This window comes from Tyto alba, unplaced genomic scaffold, assembly GCF_018691265.1.
Source record: "Tyto alba isolate M040663 unplaced genomic scaffold, T.alba_DEE_v4.0 Super-Scaffold_1, whole genome shotgun sequence".
Taxonomy (NCBI): Eukaryota; Metazoa; Chordata; class Aves; order Strigiformes; family Tytonidae; genus Tyto; species Tyto alba.
Genome location: NW_024881261.1, coordinates 35844815 through 35864210, shown reverse-complemented (window position 1 = coordinate 35864210; position 19396 = coordinate 35844815). Strand labels below are relative to the sequence as shown.

At 37.0% G+C, this 19396-nt stretch overlaps 1 protein-coding gene across 1 annotated transcript in view; it reads left to right on the top strand.

Moving 5' to 3' along the window:
• Nucleotides 1-19396, top strand: part of CTNNA3 (catenin alpha 3) — a 519632-nt gene that overhangs the window by 349962 nt on the left and 150274 nt on the right. The window contains exon 11 of the mRNA XM_032994547.2: nt 16453-16609. Within this exon, the coding sequence (XP_032850438.1) occupies nt 16453-16609 (157 nt within the window). The remainder of the gene's footprint in view (nt 1-16452; nt 16610-19396) is intronic.

Here is a 19396-nt window from a genome sequence, read left to right as displayed (position 1 = left end):
TCTGTTTCAGTATTGTTAAGTACTTTCTCTGTTTTACAACTGAAATTACCAATTTCATGCAAATCAAGCACCTGCAATCTGACCTGCAAAAAAAGTGTGTTGTGATCTGTTGTCTGCCTCACTTGTCAGGTCAAGTGAGTTAGTTCTGGAAGTGAGGTGCTGGCAGATGGTTTTAAAAATCAGTCTTTACGTGTTCCGTCAATTCTGTCCTCTGTCTCCAAAAAATAAAGCAACTATCCACCCAAATGTGAATACTGAATACTTTACTCATTTTCAGTTCTTTTGCACTAAACTAAAATAATGGGAATGTCTCTTTTTTTTTTTAAGCTTTAATTTTATTTTATTTTCTCTGAATATTTTTATTAGGGTCTCTGCTCAGTCCCTGGAGTGTTAAAGATAATTTTGTGTGCTTTTCCTGTAGAAGGTTTCCAGATACATTCAGAAATGTGCATGCAGTCCCTATGTAAAACCAAGACATACTTGTGATTGGGGGAGTGAAGCTTTAGAGGACTGTTTGGTGGGTGTATTTTTGGTTTGGTAGGGTTTTTATTTGTTTGGGTTGTCTTCCTTTTTTTGTGTGTGTTTGTGTTTGTTTTGTTTTTTTTTTTTTTTTTTTTCTTCTTCCTCGAGTGTACCATGCCTCAGCAGTGCTAGGCTACATTGGGGAGGTATGCTTTTCAGTGAAGTTACAAAAATTGTTTTAATAGAGTATGAAGTCTTTATCCCAATGTAATAAAAGCATATTTCTGTGTATCACTAGCAACCACTGCCCAGATATCATGAGTTAAAGCTATGCAGCATTGTATTTAATTTCTAGCCTGGAGTATCTGATCAATAACGTTCATAGTATTGTTGGCTTACCCCTTACCCCACAGTTCTGTTTGCTCTTGAGGGGTTGCTTTACCTGTGTGCTCAGAATTTATTTGCAAGATCCTTGGCCTGTAGTTTCTAAAAATTAAATCTGTATGTAATGATTGGTATTTGAACAGGGGGTTAATACACAGCAACATTGTTCAGTGACCTTTTCTCAAATTTAAATTTACCTAATAATCTCAGAATAAGTAAATCCCTATTTACCTTCTAAAACATATTACCAAACATAGTCAACTGTGTCATTTTCAAAGCAGACATCTCCATTGCACTCTCTTCTTCCTACTTTGAATGATTGGAAAGGAGGAAGAAACAGAATCATGCAGTATGTTATTTAAATGCTAGTTAGGCAAAAATAGAGAGTGATTGCAAATAGGACTGATATTTTATGTTGGATCATTGGATCATAATTTGTCATAAGTATTTTAACCATTTCATTTAGTATTTTAGGTATTCCTGTGTTCATACTATTACATCATTATTCCTTGCTGGAATTTTTGAATCTCTGTCTGAAACAAGAGGTATCTTAGTCTTTTCTGAACATAATGTAAACAGTTATGGACATGTATTTATCATACCATGCTACCTGTACATCTAACTCCTCATAATTATCAATTCTTGATTATGCTGCTGAGATAGAAGATTTTCAGGATGTTGTGAGAGAGAGCAGTGTGCTGTGGATGGAACTTTTCCTGTTTTCAGAGGAGTGAAGTTTCTTGTGGAAGTATGATCTTGCTTTGTCACTGGTACGTCGCTTTTGATATAATGATTATACAACCTTCCCAAAATTTGCATGTTCTTTTAGTTATTTTCAGAGGGTGTAGATTTCACCTTTTAAAGTCACTGAACAATTAAAGTTGCTTTTATTGATAAATATAGCAAGTAATATATTTACTCTTGGAATGCACTTAGCCCTTAGGTAGAATTTGTCTATTGTCTAGAGCTGCGTTATCAACGTAATCTCAATTTTATTTAATTATGTTGACTGAAATACATTTTACGATTAAATATTTTGTATACAAGATACTTCTCTTTCAAAGCTTTAAAATTATTAGGGGTTTTTCGTATCTTTCTTATTTTAATGACTTTTTATGGCAGATGCCAAAGCAACAGTGTTATATATCCCTGAGCCTTTTTATCATTATAGTAGGGCTTTTTGCTTGCAAGTTTGTTTTTTGGGTTAGTAGTAAATACAGCTGCCTTCTTACAGAGCTTGTCTGGATATTTAAACTCCCCCACCGCGTTGTTGAACAGAAAAATAAGGCACAGCTTGACAGAAGTAAAGTTCTGCACGATTTTCTGTTAAAAGAACAAAAATAGCAGACTGCCAGCATGTTTTTGTGGTTTCTCTAGTAGTAACCTTTGTGTCAGGAAATACTACTTCATGATGTTGCTTCATTATCTATTGATAATTATCTGTTTACATTTCTGTTGCCTGTTGTAGGGTATGCCTGAGGAGTGAGTTCTCTTGCCCCAGAAGGAGTCAGTGTTAGTAACCATGTTACCAACTAAGTACTTGTTCAGCCTGGAGAAGAGAAGGCTCTGGGGAGACCTTACAGTGGCCTTTCAGTGCTTAAAGGAGGTTCAGGAGAGGTGGGGAGGGACTCTTGATCAGGGGGTGTGGGGATAGGATGAGGGGTAATGGTTTTAAACTGAAAGAGGGCAGATTTAGGTTAGATGTGAGGAAGAAATTCTTCCCTGTGCGGGTGGTGAGGCGCTGGCCCAGGGTGCCCAGAGCAGCTGTGGCTGCCCCCTCCCTGGAAGGGTTCAAGGCCAGGTTGGACGGGGCTGGGAGCACCCTGGGCTGGGGGAAGGGGGCCCTGCCCGGGGCAGGGGGTGGAACTGGATGGTCTTTAAGGTCCCTTCCAACCCAAACCATTCTATGATTCTGCGTATCATATAATTCTGTAACTGTGCATTAAAGAACAGAATTATAGAATAATTCCAGTTGGAAGGAACTGTAGGATGTTTTTAGCCCAGCCTTCTGCTCAAAGCAAATTCAATGCTGAATTTCAGACTGGCTTTCTCTCAACTTTGACTGGTCAGGTCTTGAAAATCTCCAATGATAGAGACTGCACAAACTCTTTGGGCAACCTGTTCTACTGCCTAACTGACCTTGATGTGAAAAGTGCTCTTGTGTGCTTTTGTGTTCTCTCTCGTCAGAACTTCCCTCAATTTCTGACCACTGTTAGAATGTCCTCTCACCTTGCATGGCTGGGAAGAGCCTGCCCCTGTCATCTTCGTTATCTCCTCATGTGTGTTGAGGGGCTGCTGCTAGGTCCCTTTGAAGCCACCTTTTTCCTAGGCTGAAGGAGTTCAGCTCTCTCTCCCTCCTCACAGGGTAAGATCTCCAGCCCCTAACCATCTTGGTGGCCTTCTGCTGAATTTGCTCTACTTTACTGATGTCTGTGTTGCATCAGAGGGCCCAAAACTGGACACCTGGATGCAGTTGTCTAAATGTGATTCACTAAGTGTCACCTTTCTTGTCCTACTAGCTGTGCTCCTGTTCTTTCAGCCGACTATGCTGTTAGCCTCCATTGTTGCAGGGGCATGCTGCTGACATGCTTTCTAAACTGTTGTCCAGCAGGATGTCAGGTCCTTTTGCAGCAGAGCTGCCCCCTAGCCAGTCGGTTCCCATTCTGTATCATGACAAGTAGTTATTCCATCCCAGCTGCAAGACTATTTTTGAGACATTCAGTTGATCATTTTTGAAAGGAGGAAGAAAAACCTTAGGTTCTCTTAGGCCAAAAATAGTTGGACATGAGTTTTGTTCCTTATTGGTACTGTTCCAATCCACCTTCTAAAAGCTAAATAGTTTTCTGTGTTGTTTTATTGTGTTATTCATGCACATGCCTTGATGAATCTTGTGAAGTCTGCTTAGAAACTGTTCACATTCCATAAATGGATTTGTATTAATACTTATAATTAAGAATTATTATAATTATATTCATTATATAGTTAATTATTGTAATTAATAATTAATAAATATAATTACTAGAAGATTTACAAAATAGGTTTTATTTTAAACAAAGACCTGCATTCATATTGCTAGAAGTAACAGAAGCAAATGACACATTTGAGGTACTGTTCACCTTGTATATGACTATCCTATTATACTTTCTTTAGCTGTAAAAATATGTAACTACAAAGTTCCATATTCCAATAACAAATCTATGATCAGATCCTTTGAATTCAGTTTCTGGTTATTTGCATGAATATAGAGCGTGCTATCCTATACACAGGAAGAAGTGATTGGAGACCATTTCTTTAGTTTTGGTTCCAAAGGAATTCCATCCTATATTCATCTCAAAACTTTTACCCCAGACAGAACATGAAATTTCTGGGAGCTTTTGCTCTGGAGCAAGTATGGACCTATTACTATATTTCAGGGAGCAGGGTGGCAGTTAAACCTATCAGTTTTCAACTACATTTAATTATCCTATAATATGAAGGCACAAAATAATTTTCTCTCATAATAGATTATATTAACATATATACAATAGATACACAGTTTTAATACTAAGAAACATGGGTTAGTTTAATGTGTGGGGCCAGGGTTCTCAATCATGTACCAGATTTTAGACACATTAGCTCTACATGCAAATTAAGAGATCTTTGTGGCCTGTTACATCTTCCGTGAATATGAGCAGTTCCTCACAAACCCCAAATTTATAGACTGTTATGCTTGCCAAGTTGGTGAGACTAGAGAAGGCAACAGAGTCCCCATCGAGACTTTGCCCTGTGAGCATGTTTTTTACTGCAATAGAGATTTGTCATGGTCAGGACGGACAAAACTACAGTTGAGACAGGCAAAAACTAAAGATTCTTCCTTAAAGCAAGTTAACACAAAAGCCTTTATTGCTCTCCTCCTTTGTTCCTTTATACTTCTACTACAGGGTGTACAGACTCTCTGGACCGCCTGCTGACACGCCTCCTTCATGTATGTGTTCGTACATCGCATGTTCATGCAAATGAACCCTGGCTCTTGCCAGGGCAGAGAAGTTAATATGCATAAGCTCATCACACAAGCGTAGTAAGATGGAAGGTTCAAAAGTTCAGGCTCCCAAGCTTTTGGGTATCTCTATCCACCTAAAACTAGTTCCAAGTATGGGGTTATCAGTTCTTCCGATGTGTCTTTTCTTATTGGTTCAAAGCTGTTACGCTTTCTTACTGCAGTCAATAAGCTTGCTCATCTTGCAGCTCCTCTTGTTCTTGTTTGCTCTCTCAGGGGTAGATTGGAATCCTTTCAAGGTTGAAGTTGTCCCTTCCCAGGGCCTCAGTCCAGCTGAGGTCCCCCACAGAGATTGGTATTATATCTTTGTAGTCTGTGCACAAGCACTGCGCTGGTGGTGTGTGTGTCTGAAAGTCCCTTTGGGTTGAGTCCGTGAGAGCTGTGCTGAACTAGATTTTAGTGCAATCCATTTTCCATATGCATACTATTGTAGAGATGATCTGATTTTTCTGTGTAGCTATCCATGCCTTTCCCTTAGAGATGAACACCCCATCCGTGAACAAAAAATGAAGCTTGTCATCATTCTAAAGACTGGGATGAAGTAGTCGGTCAGTCAACAGTAAAGTCTGAAGAGCAAATTTGTTCATGCTTTGGTTAGAGTTTGTGCTTTTCATGCTAAACTGTTTTAAATATTAGTCACTGTAAACACTGTAGCTTTGTCTACTGCTCAGTGTGAGTAAGGGTGGCTCAGTGTGGCTAGTGGAGGAAAGAAAACAAGGGACAGAATGTGAAACTACCAGTAATGTAAATTCAGTGTTAGAAGCCTCTTCTTCTGGGGACTTCAGTCTTAAGATCTTGTTTTGAAAAGTGTGAAATGAGTTCTAAATAGAAAAGGCTGTTGTTTCAGAAGCACGTTTCTGAAGTTCTTGTTTTTGATGTGGTAGCTGCTTTTGAGATGTTATTGCATGTAATTGGAGAAGGTACTGTGTATGGAAAGCAATTAATTCTGGTAGAATAACTCTTACGGGCAGTACAATAATGCCTATCAACTTCTGTTTGTTAGTACTTCAGATGAACTGTGACACATTCACCTTTGTAGCAACTTCTTACAGAGGCAAAATTGTAGGACTATCAGTGGCATAGAAACGTGTAGGTGATCGAAAGGCTGGTTACAGATGTTGACAAAAGAGATAAATGAAATGGATGCATGAGAATTCAGCTACAAATGAGAAAGGGTTTAAATACTCTGTCTCCCCCATCACCTGAAATCATACAGTTAGGCTTAGACTGTAATTGCATGTAGGCTTTTAAGGTATTCCTAATCTCTCAGATGAATAAATTGGTTTGAGAATATTTATTCCCAAGCAAAGCTATACATGTTCCTATTTTGATTAGACTGCTAAACCATGTTGTCCAGGGGTTAGCTCTTTCAGCTTCTACCCCTTCAACTTCACTCTATTAGCTTACACTGGGGCAGAATTGACCCTTCTTTTCCTGGAGGTAAATTTCTCTGGTGTATTTGAGAAATACTTGACTGAATTTGGCTTTGCTGTTATGGTGTCAAGTTGATGAATCTGCCGATTTAATTTTGTTGGAAATACATCTGCTGGAGGTGCAGATGAGCGTAGAGCTGGGTAGCCAGCTCCTATTCAACGGCAACAAAAAAAAAAAAGGTAATTACCAAAGAAAACCCAAGCAATTAATTAAGACTTTTTCTTAATTTGGTTAGAGAGACTAACAGTTTTCATTATTCACTAGATCCTTATCTTTTATTTCTATCAAAGTTCTAGTTTTCTTCTGCTGTAGTCACTGCCATCTCAGACCTTTGCCCTTGCTTCTTTCCCTGTTTTATTTAATTAAAACACTGATAAAAGTACTTTCTTGTAATGTCACTCCAACTCTGCTATGCACTTTTTACTCTTCTGTTGTCTCCTTCTGCCTGACCTTAAGGTGGATGACTCATCCTTACCAGAAGGCACCATCTCACTGAACACTGCTTCCCTCCCTTGTGTGACAGGATAGATATCTGTTGGACTCCAATTTGTTATTTCAAAAATAAAGGAGTAAATGTCCCATAGCCTAAGGCTGCCCCATGAATGCTGTTCCAGGTGTGTTGGGTTTAGGGACAGGGGACAGGATGGGATTGGGGTTGGTGGTTTTGTTGTTGTTTTTCTGGGGTTTTTGTTTGCTTGGTTTTTGCTTGTGGTTCTTGTTTTCCATTTTAACCCATTATGCATTGGCATAGCTCCCTGAAAGCTACATCTATTGCGTATGCCTCAAATGTCATTTTAGCTTATCTGTATTTTTAGGTAGTCATCAGCTCTTCAGAAGCTAGTTAGTAGAAAGTATGTAGGATTATCTTATTATTGTCATCATTTTGCTCTATCCTCAAACTTCCCTTAACTTGTGTAACCTTTTCTTACAGTTCTGTTAATTTCTTGAGCCTGGCTTTCATTTAATGGAATGTGTAAAGTACAGTTTATTCTGTACTTGATGAGGACATAGGTATGTTAATACAGTACAAGTAGTAATAATAAATGCTATCTTCAGCTAACTTGTGCTCAGAAGTGCAAGGAGATATTTGAAAACTATTAATTTATCTCCTGGCGATATGCCCAAGCAGTAAAAGAAGGAGGAATAACAACTCTTTCTCATAATGTTTACTTGAATTGTGAGATTTATAGTGAAGAAATACAACATTTGGGACAACATTTTGGGAATAGGTAATGACAGAATTAGAACAGTGTAAATATGCTGTAATAAGATAGACTAAGGCTATATTTAATTGGCAAGCAACAAATTATAATCCTGTTTTAAGTCAGGAAGCAGTGATGAAGTGGTGACTTCAGATTGGTTTTCTTGTCATTGTTTCTTGAGGTCAGTTCGGATAATGACAAATTTACACCGTAAGTGATAACTGGAGTGAGATAGAAAAGCTAAGCTCTGTGAAGCCTGAGAAATCGGCTAAAGCTTTTTCGGCTTATTCACTTGTTGGTAAGAAAGTGAGCACCCTGGTGTGAATTATATGTTTTGATTTTTTTTTTTTTTTATTTCTTCTTTTTACAGGAAAAGAAGTTCTAAAACTCCGTTTTACTTGTGTGATAATGTATCTCTTTAAGTTTCTTAGACCATATTGAGTATACCCCAGTTGAAATCATGTATGTTGCGGGTTTTGGATTTTTTGTATGTGAGTGCCACTGGTGGCTTGACAGTTTTTTGAAATTTCTAGTTATATTTTGTTCTGAACATCAAAATATTAGTGATGTTCAAGTATATCAAAGTATTTTAGACACATACATCATATAATTTCTTAATAAAAACCAGATAAAGCTTCTTGCCAAGTTTGATTTTTCTAAAATCAAGTAAAAAGAGATCAGATAATATGATTCAAAAAAAGAACATGAGACTGATCTTATAAGCAGCATTGTGTTGCACTGTTTGGGTGAGCAAAAGCAGCAGTTGCCTCTTGCTTTCTGTTTTTGTTCCTATTGGGTCCGAGTTGGATGGGTTCCTACAACACGAACACCAGAATGGAGAATGCCCCCTTTTTCAGTCATACTGGAAATGTCCTGCAAAGATTCTAATGACTACACATTTGGAAGCACTTATTAATCTATACCAGGGAACTTTTCATGGTTGCTGCTTCCAATTTAAAGAATCCTGGCTAGCAGGGCAGTTTCAGATAGAACAAAGCTAGTAGTATACCTGTGCTTAGCCAAGCTTTAGCAACCTTGCTTAACCCTTAGGTTTGTCACCTTGACATGGTTCCCAGGCAGAACAAAGACACGTGGTCTATCTGCAACTTGGGTATGACAGGATTTCAATTTCATGAATATCAATCTGAACTGGTTTATGGAATGTAGGTATCATCGTGCTTGTGGAAGTCACATTTGTTCAGGGTGGAATTAAGTCTTTTCTTAGTAGGATATTGAGCATTAGAACAATTTACCTTGGGAACTGAAAGGAACATTGTCACCTGAAAAATTCAATTCAGGATTAACTGCCTTTATGTAGAATGTAACTGACTTAGCCTCTAGCTGTAAACTTCTGGAGGGAAGCCTTTGGTAAATTCTATGGTTTCTATGATTTAGGTGGTCAGACTAGATGATTCGTGGATCTCGTGTAGCCTTAGAGTCCATAAGTCTGTGTGTCAGTGCAATCTCTGTACTGTTAGATGAGGATGCCTGCCTGCCTCTGCTGTTTCAGAACTTGATTTTGAGAGATATCCGGAGTCATCTGGATTTCTAAATTAACTCATTTAAAAAAGTTTACTACATTCTGTAACAGTTTTGGTGATCTTCCCAAGCAGTTTACCTCTTTATTGTATTTGGCAAGATAAATTTTTTTTTTCTTCTGATACTGAAACAGCTTTATACATAGTCTTATTGTTATTTTTGGCAGTCAATCCCTTGGTAAATCTACCAAAACAAAGAAGAAAACACAAGAGGAAAAAGACTTTATTGTAATCAACCAGAAATGGGGTTTGACTTTCAGGTAATATCTTATTGGATGCTAGAACAGGAAAGTTAGAAATTACTTGTGTAGTATTGCAGTCTTGATGGACACATTTTAAAACCTAAACTGTTCATTTAGTGTGGTGAATGGAAACAGGACCAATGTGATTTAAGAATTATCAAGGTGAAATTTTGAGCCCTTAGCTCAGAAATCTGATCCTGTGAAATTGGGTCAAGCTTGATCAGAATGAGAATAGTGAAGTTTCAACTCCTGTAAATTTCTTACCTTTAAGAGAGTAATAAGGGAGCTGCTGTAAAGCTAAACAGAAATGGGCTTTTATGTATTACACTGTGTGTGGAATGTTCTTGTATCTTTGGTATTGATGTTGAAATAAAGAAACCAGAGATTAATTCTTGTTTGCAACTGTGGAATATCAAACTATAATCAGATGCACAGATCCTGTTTTGGTTTAACAAGCTCAGAGGGTATTTAATTGGGTGCTGGTACTTGGCCACGCTTTCCTCCATCTTTGTAGCTCATCTCCTGGAACCTTTGGGCAGCAAACACTGGTACAGTTGTATATATACTTAGATACAGTTGTATATATATGGAGCTTTCAATGCTTTATTGCTAGCTCAAGTTGCAGACTGCTAAGTGTATGGAGGGTGGGACTCAATACTAGCAAATCATGCAGAAGTCTGTGTGCTGCAAAGCCAAGCTTTGTGAGGACTCCTGTGTTTGTTCCTCACTGGCAGCGTGAGAGCAAGCACCCCAGTTAGGCCCTTTCTGAAAGCTGTTGGCAAGTTTGCCCATCTTGCAGTATGGTTTAGGAAGCAGTTCTGAGATCAGATCAACAAAGGCAGAACAGATCTGCTCCTTCAGTGTTAGCTGAGTTGTATTTCTTCCTGCCTGCTGCAGATCTATGCAGTCCACATCCTAGAAACAAAATTTGGGCTGGATCTCCACCTGGCAGAAGCTCAAAATCTTTATTGTGAACCCCCCAGCGTGTACAGGGATTGGCAGTGAATTGTCTTCTGGGTGTGTTTTGCATCTTAAAAAAATACCATGAATTATGTAGAAATATGTGCTGGTTACTTGAAACATGCTTTCCAAAAAGTACTAAATTTTGAGGCTTAACTAGTAATGGCAGATACTTATTTACTTTGTAACATTTTCAAATGTTTACAGTTTGTAATAAAAAATACATTAATTACAAATTAATCATCCCAATACTTTTAAAAATGTCCCACAGTATGTAGATGATGCTTGTTTACTCCCAGCCTTGATGCCTTTTCTTCCTGGCAGTATTGTAACTTCCACTTTTCTCCTGTATTATAACAAATGTTTGTTATCAGGTCAGGAAACCATTTTATTTTAGCTCTGTTTTGATGTTATGTTGATGTCACGTTTAGTCCCCTTTCCCTTCCCTCTTTCTTCTACCAGTACAGGATTAACTCTTCCATGGTTTAGAGATTTAAAACATTCCTGGCAAAGGTTTTAACTGCCTTACTCTTCAGCACCTCCAGTGATGGAGAGTTGAGAGTCTCTCTAGGCAGTCTGCTTTTGTGCATATTAACTAACTTCATTAACTTACTAATTAACTAACTTCAGTTAGGCATTATATTTAAGAAAGAAAGAAAGAAAGAATAAAAGACCAACACAGCCTTTTCTCTTGTAACGCTTCTGTCCAGTACTTTCTGACCTATTCCTGGTGGCAGAGATTGCACTTTTATCTCTCCCACTTAGCAGCTACCTTCTATGAATTTGAAAATTGTCATGTATCTCCTCACTTGTATACTACTGTTTAAATATGCTACCAGTACTACTAGTCCTTTGTACCACAGTCTTTTCTATACCAAATCTGTGACATAAAAGATTGCTAGTAATAGGCCGATCAAAATGATATCGGCTGCATTCTCATTGCGAATATACCAGCATATACTGGTCTACTCTGTTATCTTGTTAAGTCTTTTTATGGCTTTTTGCAGGAGCAGTGTGCAATTTGAACTATTTCTTCCTTTTTTAGAAAGTGGAAGATATCTTGGAATATATTTTATTGGGAATGTTGGTTTTAGTCTTCTCTTCTGCTTCTCCTACTCTGCTTTTTAATTCTCTCCAATTTATTTCTGTACACAGACATTGTCCTATTGTTGTTACATTGTACGTTTTCTGGGTATAATTTTGGAATAGTTATAAGCACCCAACGTTATGAACGCTGCTTGCTTTGTAAACTCCCGTTCTGCATGTTTACCAAAATTTTTCTTCTTTTTCTTACGACTTGCTGTGTTCTGGCTGATGAAAACAAAGCTTCAGGATGAATTACCGAAGTGTAAATGCTTATCAGTATAGCTTGCAGCTTTGAAAAACAAACAGTGGGTCTTGTCTCAATGAGAAAGGAAACAGAGTTTTCTACTAATTCTTAAAATTATAAATTCCTAAAAACTGCTAATGTTATTTTTAAAATTATATGGAAGTACACTTGCTGCACTGAATTTTCTGTTTGTATAATCTACACTTCATATAGGAGAAGCATCACAGGCATCATAGTCTCTTAACCAAAGTGTTCTGGGTACTGAGCTGACACTTGGTAGGGTTGCTTTTGTTCCACAGAAGTTTCTGTGAGGAGCTGAAGGATGTGATACGTACTGTCACCAGAAGTGGTACTCCTGAAGTATCAAATGCAGAATTATTTTAAAAACATGGTCTGTGTGCAGGTCTTTAGTCACCATGTTTTATTCCTCATTTTCCATGTCTGGGAGTTTAAATGCCTGATTTTTGAGATAGCCTTGCGCCTCTAGCCTACATCTGGGAGAACAATTTTTAGCAACTGAAAGCTTAGTCTGTTTTAAAAGGGAGAGAGGAAGGGGAAAGGATATTAGTGCAGGCCCTTTTCTACTGTAGTTGGTCTGTTCATTTGTGCATGTGTGGGATTTTTTATTGGTTTTACAAAGTCACTTCGAATAGTCACAGTCTGCAGTTCCTTACAGATTAGAAGTAAAGTAGTCTTAGCAAATAAAAATTTTTGGCTTATCCTATTGCTGAAGCACCTTCAATCCAATAGAAACCTTAAGCAATGGACTCCATCACCACAGATGCTGAGAAACGTGGTAGCCAAATAGGAAAGAGTTGGAAAGTTCATCAACTGCTTAGAGTTGCATCTTTTGAATTTTAAGCATTTGTTTTAATAAACAAAGGAACTTTGTATTACTAGTGAAATTGGAAGTCAGTTAAGACTGGCTTTGGCATAGTGTGTTATCACCTACTTTGAAGTATTTACTCAAAGTGTGTGTTTAGTGCCAAAGGTAGTACTATAACACAGGGAAATGCTGAACACTTATCTTTATAAAAATGAACCCTAATAAGCTCTTAAATTCTCTGCTTTAACTCTTCACCAAAAAAAAAAAAATCTGTACTTGCAGAGCCTTCAACAGAAGCAATGTACGTAAATGGAAATTTAAACCTTCAGCAGCTTGAGTGGTCTGTTGACTTACTTGAGAAGCCAGAAGCAACTGGCTATCCAAGCATAAATAAATGTCTGCAGGAAGAGACCCTACATTTCCAAAATGGTTCTGCAAATGAATAGTGCACGTGAGAATGTAGGCAGAGGGTTTATTATGGTAGTTTGCTTATGCGTAGGAGGTAGGCACCTTTGTTGTTGTCTTTGAATAGGGCTTCAAAGTCCCTGGTGACTCGTTTTTAATGTCTACATTCTCATGAGGTATAAATGATCAACCTTTTCATCTGTGTCAGCATTACTGCGCTATTACCATTTTTCAGATGTTAGAAATGATGTGTGATTTTTAGCAGTGCTCCAAGCTGCACTCAACATTCATTTTGGAGAGCTGCTCTTCTAATCTCCCTGGAAGTTACTATGATTTCCTCCTGCATTTTATTGGAGGAGAGAAGGTTATTTACAAACTAAAATATAAGGCACCTTCTGCACATTCAGTATTTTAACTGTCTATGTTTCCTGGTAATTGCATTTAGGGGGAAAAACAAACAAACAAACCAAACCAAACAAACAAACAAACAAAAAAAAAAACATACAAAAAAAAACCACAAAAACCAAACAATAAATGAGAGTGGGGAATTGAGATCGTGTTTTTCACATAAGCGACATAAAGAGTATGCCTGCTTTTAGGGGTAGGATTGTATCAACATCAAGATAGATCTGTTGCCAGATGATATAGCAGATAAATGCTTTTGCTGCAGATTTTGTAGATCTGGAGTATGGATAAAATAAAATTGTATCATACATAACAAAGGGGCTATACTGAAAGGATGTCTGAAAACTATGGGAATAACTGTGTTTAGCACAAACCAAATTCTAATCAGAAAAGCAAAAGTAGTGGGTTCTAAGTTCTTAGTGGGCCTGGCTAGAGCACTGTTCTGTCACCCACTTGTAACAGCATTCCCTATTATCTGAGGTGCAGATCAAGTGATTTTATTGTTCTTGTTTTTATTATCATCAGATATTTTTAAAACAACAAGCTGTGCATCTTTAATAAAAAGACTCATCACACTCAGGACTTTCAAACTGTAGTTGTTCAACTGTTGAGCACGTTTTTCCTACAGCATGTACTTTTTGCCTTTAATTAGAATTAACTTGATTCTTTACTTGGATTCTTTATTGAAGTTTTAAATTATTTTCCAAATATGTGTAGTTTGACGGTACGTTCTTTAAGGTGCTCATGTGGTGCTGTTCTGTGTATATGAAGGCAGAATTCATTGTCAAAAAGCTGAAAGTCTAATGAATTAAATAATTTGGGTATTAGTAATATGGAAAATGGAGATAATGACAACTTCAGCTGTATTCAGTGTATTTTGTGGGTTTCTGCATAACTTTGCAGATGTTTTGACAAAATAGGAAGGTTTTGCAGTGTAGATGGCCCCTAATTCAATGGTAATTCTGAGGCTGTGGGGCTCCTGGTTGGTTACATTTAGACAGCAATTAAACAGTGTTCAAATACATTTATTGGGTCATTATTTAAGTTAAGTAACACCTCTATAATAATTCCATTCATGTTTTATTTATGTAGTAAAACATTATGGTGTGTTGGTGTAATATTGAATGCTGGTGCTATTTTATTCAACAGATGACATGCTAATGATGTAGTCTTCCTCATTTCAGCAATTAATGTGATTGATATTTTAATCTTAAGCAAATGGCTTTTTTCACGTGATAGGGAATTTAAGGTATATGGAGAGCTTTTTGCCTGCAAAAAGTTGAGCTAGTGTTTATCTGGTTGATTTGGCGTTTTTTTTTGTTGTGTTCTTTTTTATGTTTTTCCCTTCCTGCAGTTTTAAGATTCTTCTTTTCCTGATGCACATAGAGTAGTTTATTCATTTCACCTCTACAGCTACTCTGTGTTTCTCTTCAGCCTCGCTCCTTCTCTAGATTGACTTCAGTTTTTTCAGTCTTTTCTCACAGTTTTATGCTTTCTAGATCAATTATGATGTTGATGCTGTTCTGTCTTCAGTGGGAGAGAAACTCTTTTTGTCTTTCAAGAAGTATGATGTGCCAAAGTGGACAGGGTATTTAAAAAATTAATAGTGCAAAAGTAGAGCAAAACACTTGCCTCATGTTTTTTTCATGTATTTCTCTTTTTTTACTTGTCATACTTTTGGTTTCTCTGACAGAACCTTATTTTTTGCAACTTGTCATGGTGGACTTGTATTCATTAACTGATGCACTGTAAATGCAGATGCATTTTTGCTGCTACCTGTCCAGTTGGTTCCAATTCTCAAGTTGTTATGCCTATTGGGATAATTTTTTTTCCTTCCTGGAGAATAGCATGCTTTTATATTTGTACTTACAGGACAGAATTCCATTTTTTTTTTTTAGATCACTTGTGGAGTTGGTGAAGAAATCTTGTCATTTTATTCATTGTAGTTTCATACTCTTCTCCTCCTCCAACTGCCTGGTAAAGTAATAAGTATGTGGTCTACTTTTCCTTACTGAGATCATTAGTAAAAAACTCAATCCCAGTAGTATTCTTGTGTATGTTCCCTCATTAGGAGAGCACAAATATTGGTAAGTTTGTCATTATTTAGATCTCACCAGCTGTGTAAGTTCATGGGATATGTAAAAATACCAGCCAAACAAAACTGATTACAAACTTAGCTTATAGTCCAGAACAGAGTCCAGGGGAGTGATATTACTGTAAAGACACATCAGATAGGCTTAGGATGAGGAATTCCCTATTTCTTATTCTTTGATGCAATGACTCGATTGAAGTGGTATGATATACAAGAATGTTTCATGAAAGTATACTGTCAGCACTGTGGATTAGTGTGATATATTGGTTATTCTTCCCATTTTTTGCTTTATATGGTGTTTTGTGTTCCAAAAACCATTCTCCCTTTGATAAATAAGCAATATTGGGAACGGGGAAAAAAGGTTAGTATAGGGTTAATGTTCAGCTTCTACCTGGGATATGTACTAGTTCAATTTAAATAATGTGTATAGATATAACATTGGCAAAAAGCCATATTGGGGGAAAAGCCCTCTAGCTAATTAACAGATTGAAGAGGTATCTGTAGAAGTAATCGCTTTAGGATCCAGTATTTCCATCTTCAATCAGTCTTTCCTGGTAGAGTTGGAATCTACCCTCTTCATGTGAACGTAGTTAATATTTTTAGGCCTAACTGATTTAGAAATAGCAGTCAGCTGCTTTTATTTAGATTTCATATGTGTTATGTCCCATGCCACTGATCCTAAAAGATATCTCTTGTCCTGGTAAAACCTTCCACTTTTACACGACAGAGGCTGATACCTCTTTCAGTCAATATAGTCCACAGTAAGCTCTGTGATAACAGTTACAGAGCTTAAACTCAAAACTGAAGTGATGTATGCTGTACTGATATGTGTGTGAGTAAAACCTTCCTTGTATTAATGTCTTGCAAACTGGAATAGTATGCATTTTCCAACTAAAAATAAAATGCTGGGATTTTTACTATCCTATTCCATTAGCTTCTTAATTTATGAAGCTCAAATGGAGTTTAGCCTAAGCAACATCTGACTGATACTCCTGCTGAGAACAGAAACAAAAGCTGAGCAACGATTTTGCTTAGAGAACAGAAATGCTGCTATGCAATTTTAAGTAAAACGTACAATTTTCTTTCTGAAGATATAATTATTGAGATGTTGAGTTTTGTGTTTATTTTTGATACAGGTTATTAATGCTGCTTTAGCTCTTGCTGCCAGACCAAAAAGTCAGGTTGTGAAAAACAACATGGAGATGTATCGGAGTACGTGGGAGAATCACGTCCATATTCTTACTGAAGCTGTGGATGATATAACAAGTATTGATGATTTTCTTGCTGTATCAGGTATGATAATTTTCAGAATCTGATTATTCTTTTATATGCTTTGAATACTTTTAATAACATTTCAACAGGAAACCAGTGGGAGATTAGATTGTGTAAAGATCTGTGAAGCTGTTGCTTCTTTATAAAACATCCCTGCACAGTAGGTATTCCTGTTCCGTACAGTGTAGAGCTGGGTAGAAGTTACTTGAGCAAACTAGGTGCATGAAGCAGTATGTAAGTGAAGTCAGAACTAAATTAATTTTCCCAGATTATACTTTGCTTATGAAACGTGAGGGTGGACTCTTGTCTAAAAAGGGGACTTAGCTTGGATCCTCATTGCTCTAAAGCTAATTTGTGTATCTTCAAAAGTACTGCCTTTACTGTGGTAACCTGAAGCTGCCGAACTGGAGTCCCCATAACTGAATGGTGTTTTTTTTATTGTGATCGGGTTATGGATATTACAGTGCAAAAACTGTAAGCAGAGATGGATGTGCAGGCCCTTTCTGGGTCTGCTGACACTGGATACAGACTTTATCCTCACAGCATGGATGTTTTCCTTGCTTTACAGTTGTCAGTTGGTATACCTGTCAAGTGATTTAGGTATGAATGTAGGAGAATTTACTGCAAATAGTGCTAGTTGGTTGTTCACTGAGCTACTCCACTGTGTGTATCTCCACATCTTAGTACAGAAAATCATTACCAGAGGATTATTTTTTTCCCCTGTGTAAGTTAGCTTTTAATGGAAGCTGATTATGAACCTTGCTATTGCTTATAGGGCCTAGGAGGTTGCAAATCTTTCCTGTTGGACTGAAACAAATTTCTGCAGTTATTGCTAGAGCTGTTAATAAAGGGAAGAAACGAGTCAATTGCTAATGAATTAAATACATGAATCTCTTTAACCTGCTATGAAATCTTAGGAGTTTTACAATTCTTCTTTCAAATTAACTGAGCTAAATGTTTCTTTTTAACTACACAACTGTGATTGATTTAAATGGCACATTTCAGATGTTTTTTCAAAATTTCCTTGTCTTGAAGAATAGTTAGACGTTCCAATAATAATGGGGAGGGGGAAATCTGTCATTGGTCAGCTAAGATTGGTCATCTTTCCAGAGTAGATTCCTGGCTTTTTGATGTATTTTAGATTCTTTGGTTGAGCACAGCTGAATGATTGGACAATATTTCACATTAGTAAAAGCAGAAACTGTAACTTCAGTAGCAGTGATGTGTTGGTCTACATATCATGAGGTTCTAAAAAAATAAACATTCATATATTTGTTCTAAACCATGTGTAGAGAATCTTATGTAAGCTTTGGTAGAATCTTTGGTTGGCACACGATAATTTAATTTGTTTAACTTCAAGTGGCATGTGTGTTCTTAAGCAATCTGCTGAGTAGATGATTCCCTATGGCAGTGTCACCTACTTGCTTTGGGAAGATTTTTTTTTTTTATTAGCTCACATACAAAGAAATAATTATTAAGACTAATTATAGGAGACAGTGCAAGCAACTCTTGGTCTACTCCTCAGTGTATTAGCACTGTAACTGTGTTCCGAGGGAGTAAAACATTCATATATTGCTCTGTCTAAATATAAAAGTTAAATGTGTAATAGAAGATGGTATCTAACTTTTTTTTGGAAATTACTCGATAATTAGGAAGGATAACGTACATTATGTCATGTTTGAGATGAAAGGAATGCAAGAATAGATTTATAATGGATCTGTGTTTTCTACAGAAAAATAGTGTTTTACAGCACATGCCAACATGGGCATATTGGGGGAAGAATGTTTTTTAAATAACATGCTTCATTCAAAATATTGACACTGTGGTCTCAGAATGTCAGATATTCATATTTGAGTTGAATGGCTGAGTGCATCCACAACTGCATCTTCGAGATTGGCGAGGGAAGTGATTAGTCCTGTTGTGTTAAAATACTATTCAAGAATATAGTACATGTTTTGTAAATACAGTAAACACACTTTCCCTGGTAATCCTGGTGTTTCAGAATTCTAAATCATGCAACAGAATTACCTACTTAAAAAATTATTTTAAACTGCCTCTCTGATTGATAGGTCAGATCCAGATACAAAATGTACTTCCCCAAACTGTTAAGAGTTGGGCGTATCGATTTTGTATCTCCTTTCGCACAGTGTCACTTGAACATTGGATGGCGAATCATTCTATAAAATGATGTTATTAGTGTGAGTTATTTTGGGTTACTGATGATTTGAAGGGTAAATTCAGTACTTTTAGCTGTGTTTCTGATATGGACATTTTTAAGGTACGATGTAACTCCCACTAATGTCATCACAAAAATTTTGTGAGGAGCTGAGTAGCAAGTAGATTAGTCCCTCTGTTTCTTGGATCTAGGATGTTATATTTCTGTCCTTAAGATAATCTTAATAAGGGAGCTATATAGCTGAGAGGGTGGGAAGGAACTGAGCTCCCTGTGAAAATACCTCCTTGTGGCTTCTTGCAAGCAGCTTGGGGGGTTGCTGAAGCAAAACATATGTGTACAGGAAAATTGTCTGTCTCCTGTTGTGATATATGTACTTCTCTGATGTAGCACTGTGGGAAGGAGAATTCTGTGGCAGATCAAAAAGGGTGAATTGTGAGCATTTGAAAGGTTGGGCGTTTTTGTTGTTGTTCTTTGGTTGGTTGGTTGTTTTTTGCGTTTGATTTTTTAAAGTGATAATATGACATTTATTGTATGTGCTAATAATGCTGTTCTTATTTTTTGAATTGTATTGGTTTCTCTGTTTCAGATTCACCTATCCTTGTGAAATTGGATATTTTGTATTGTTTCAGTTG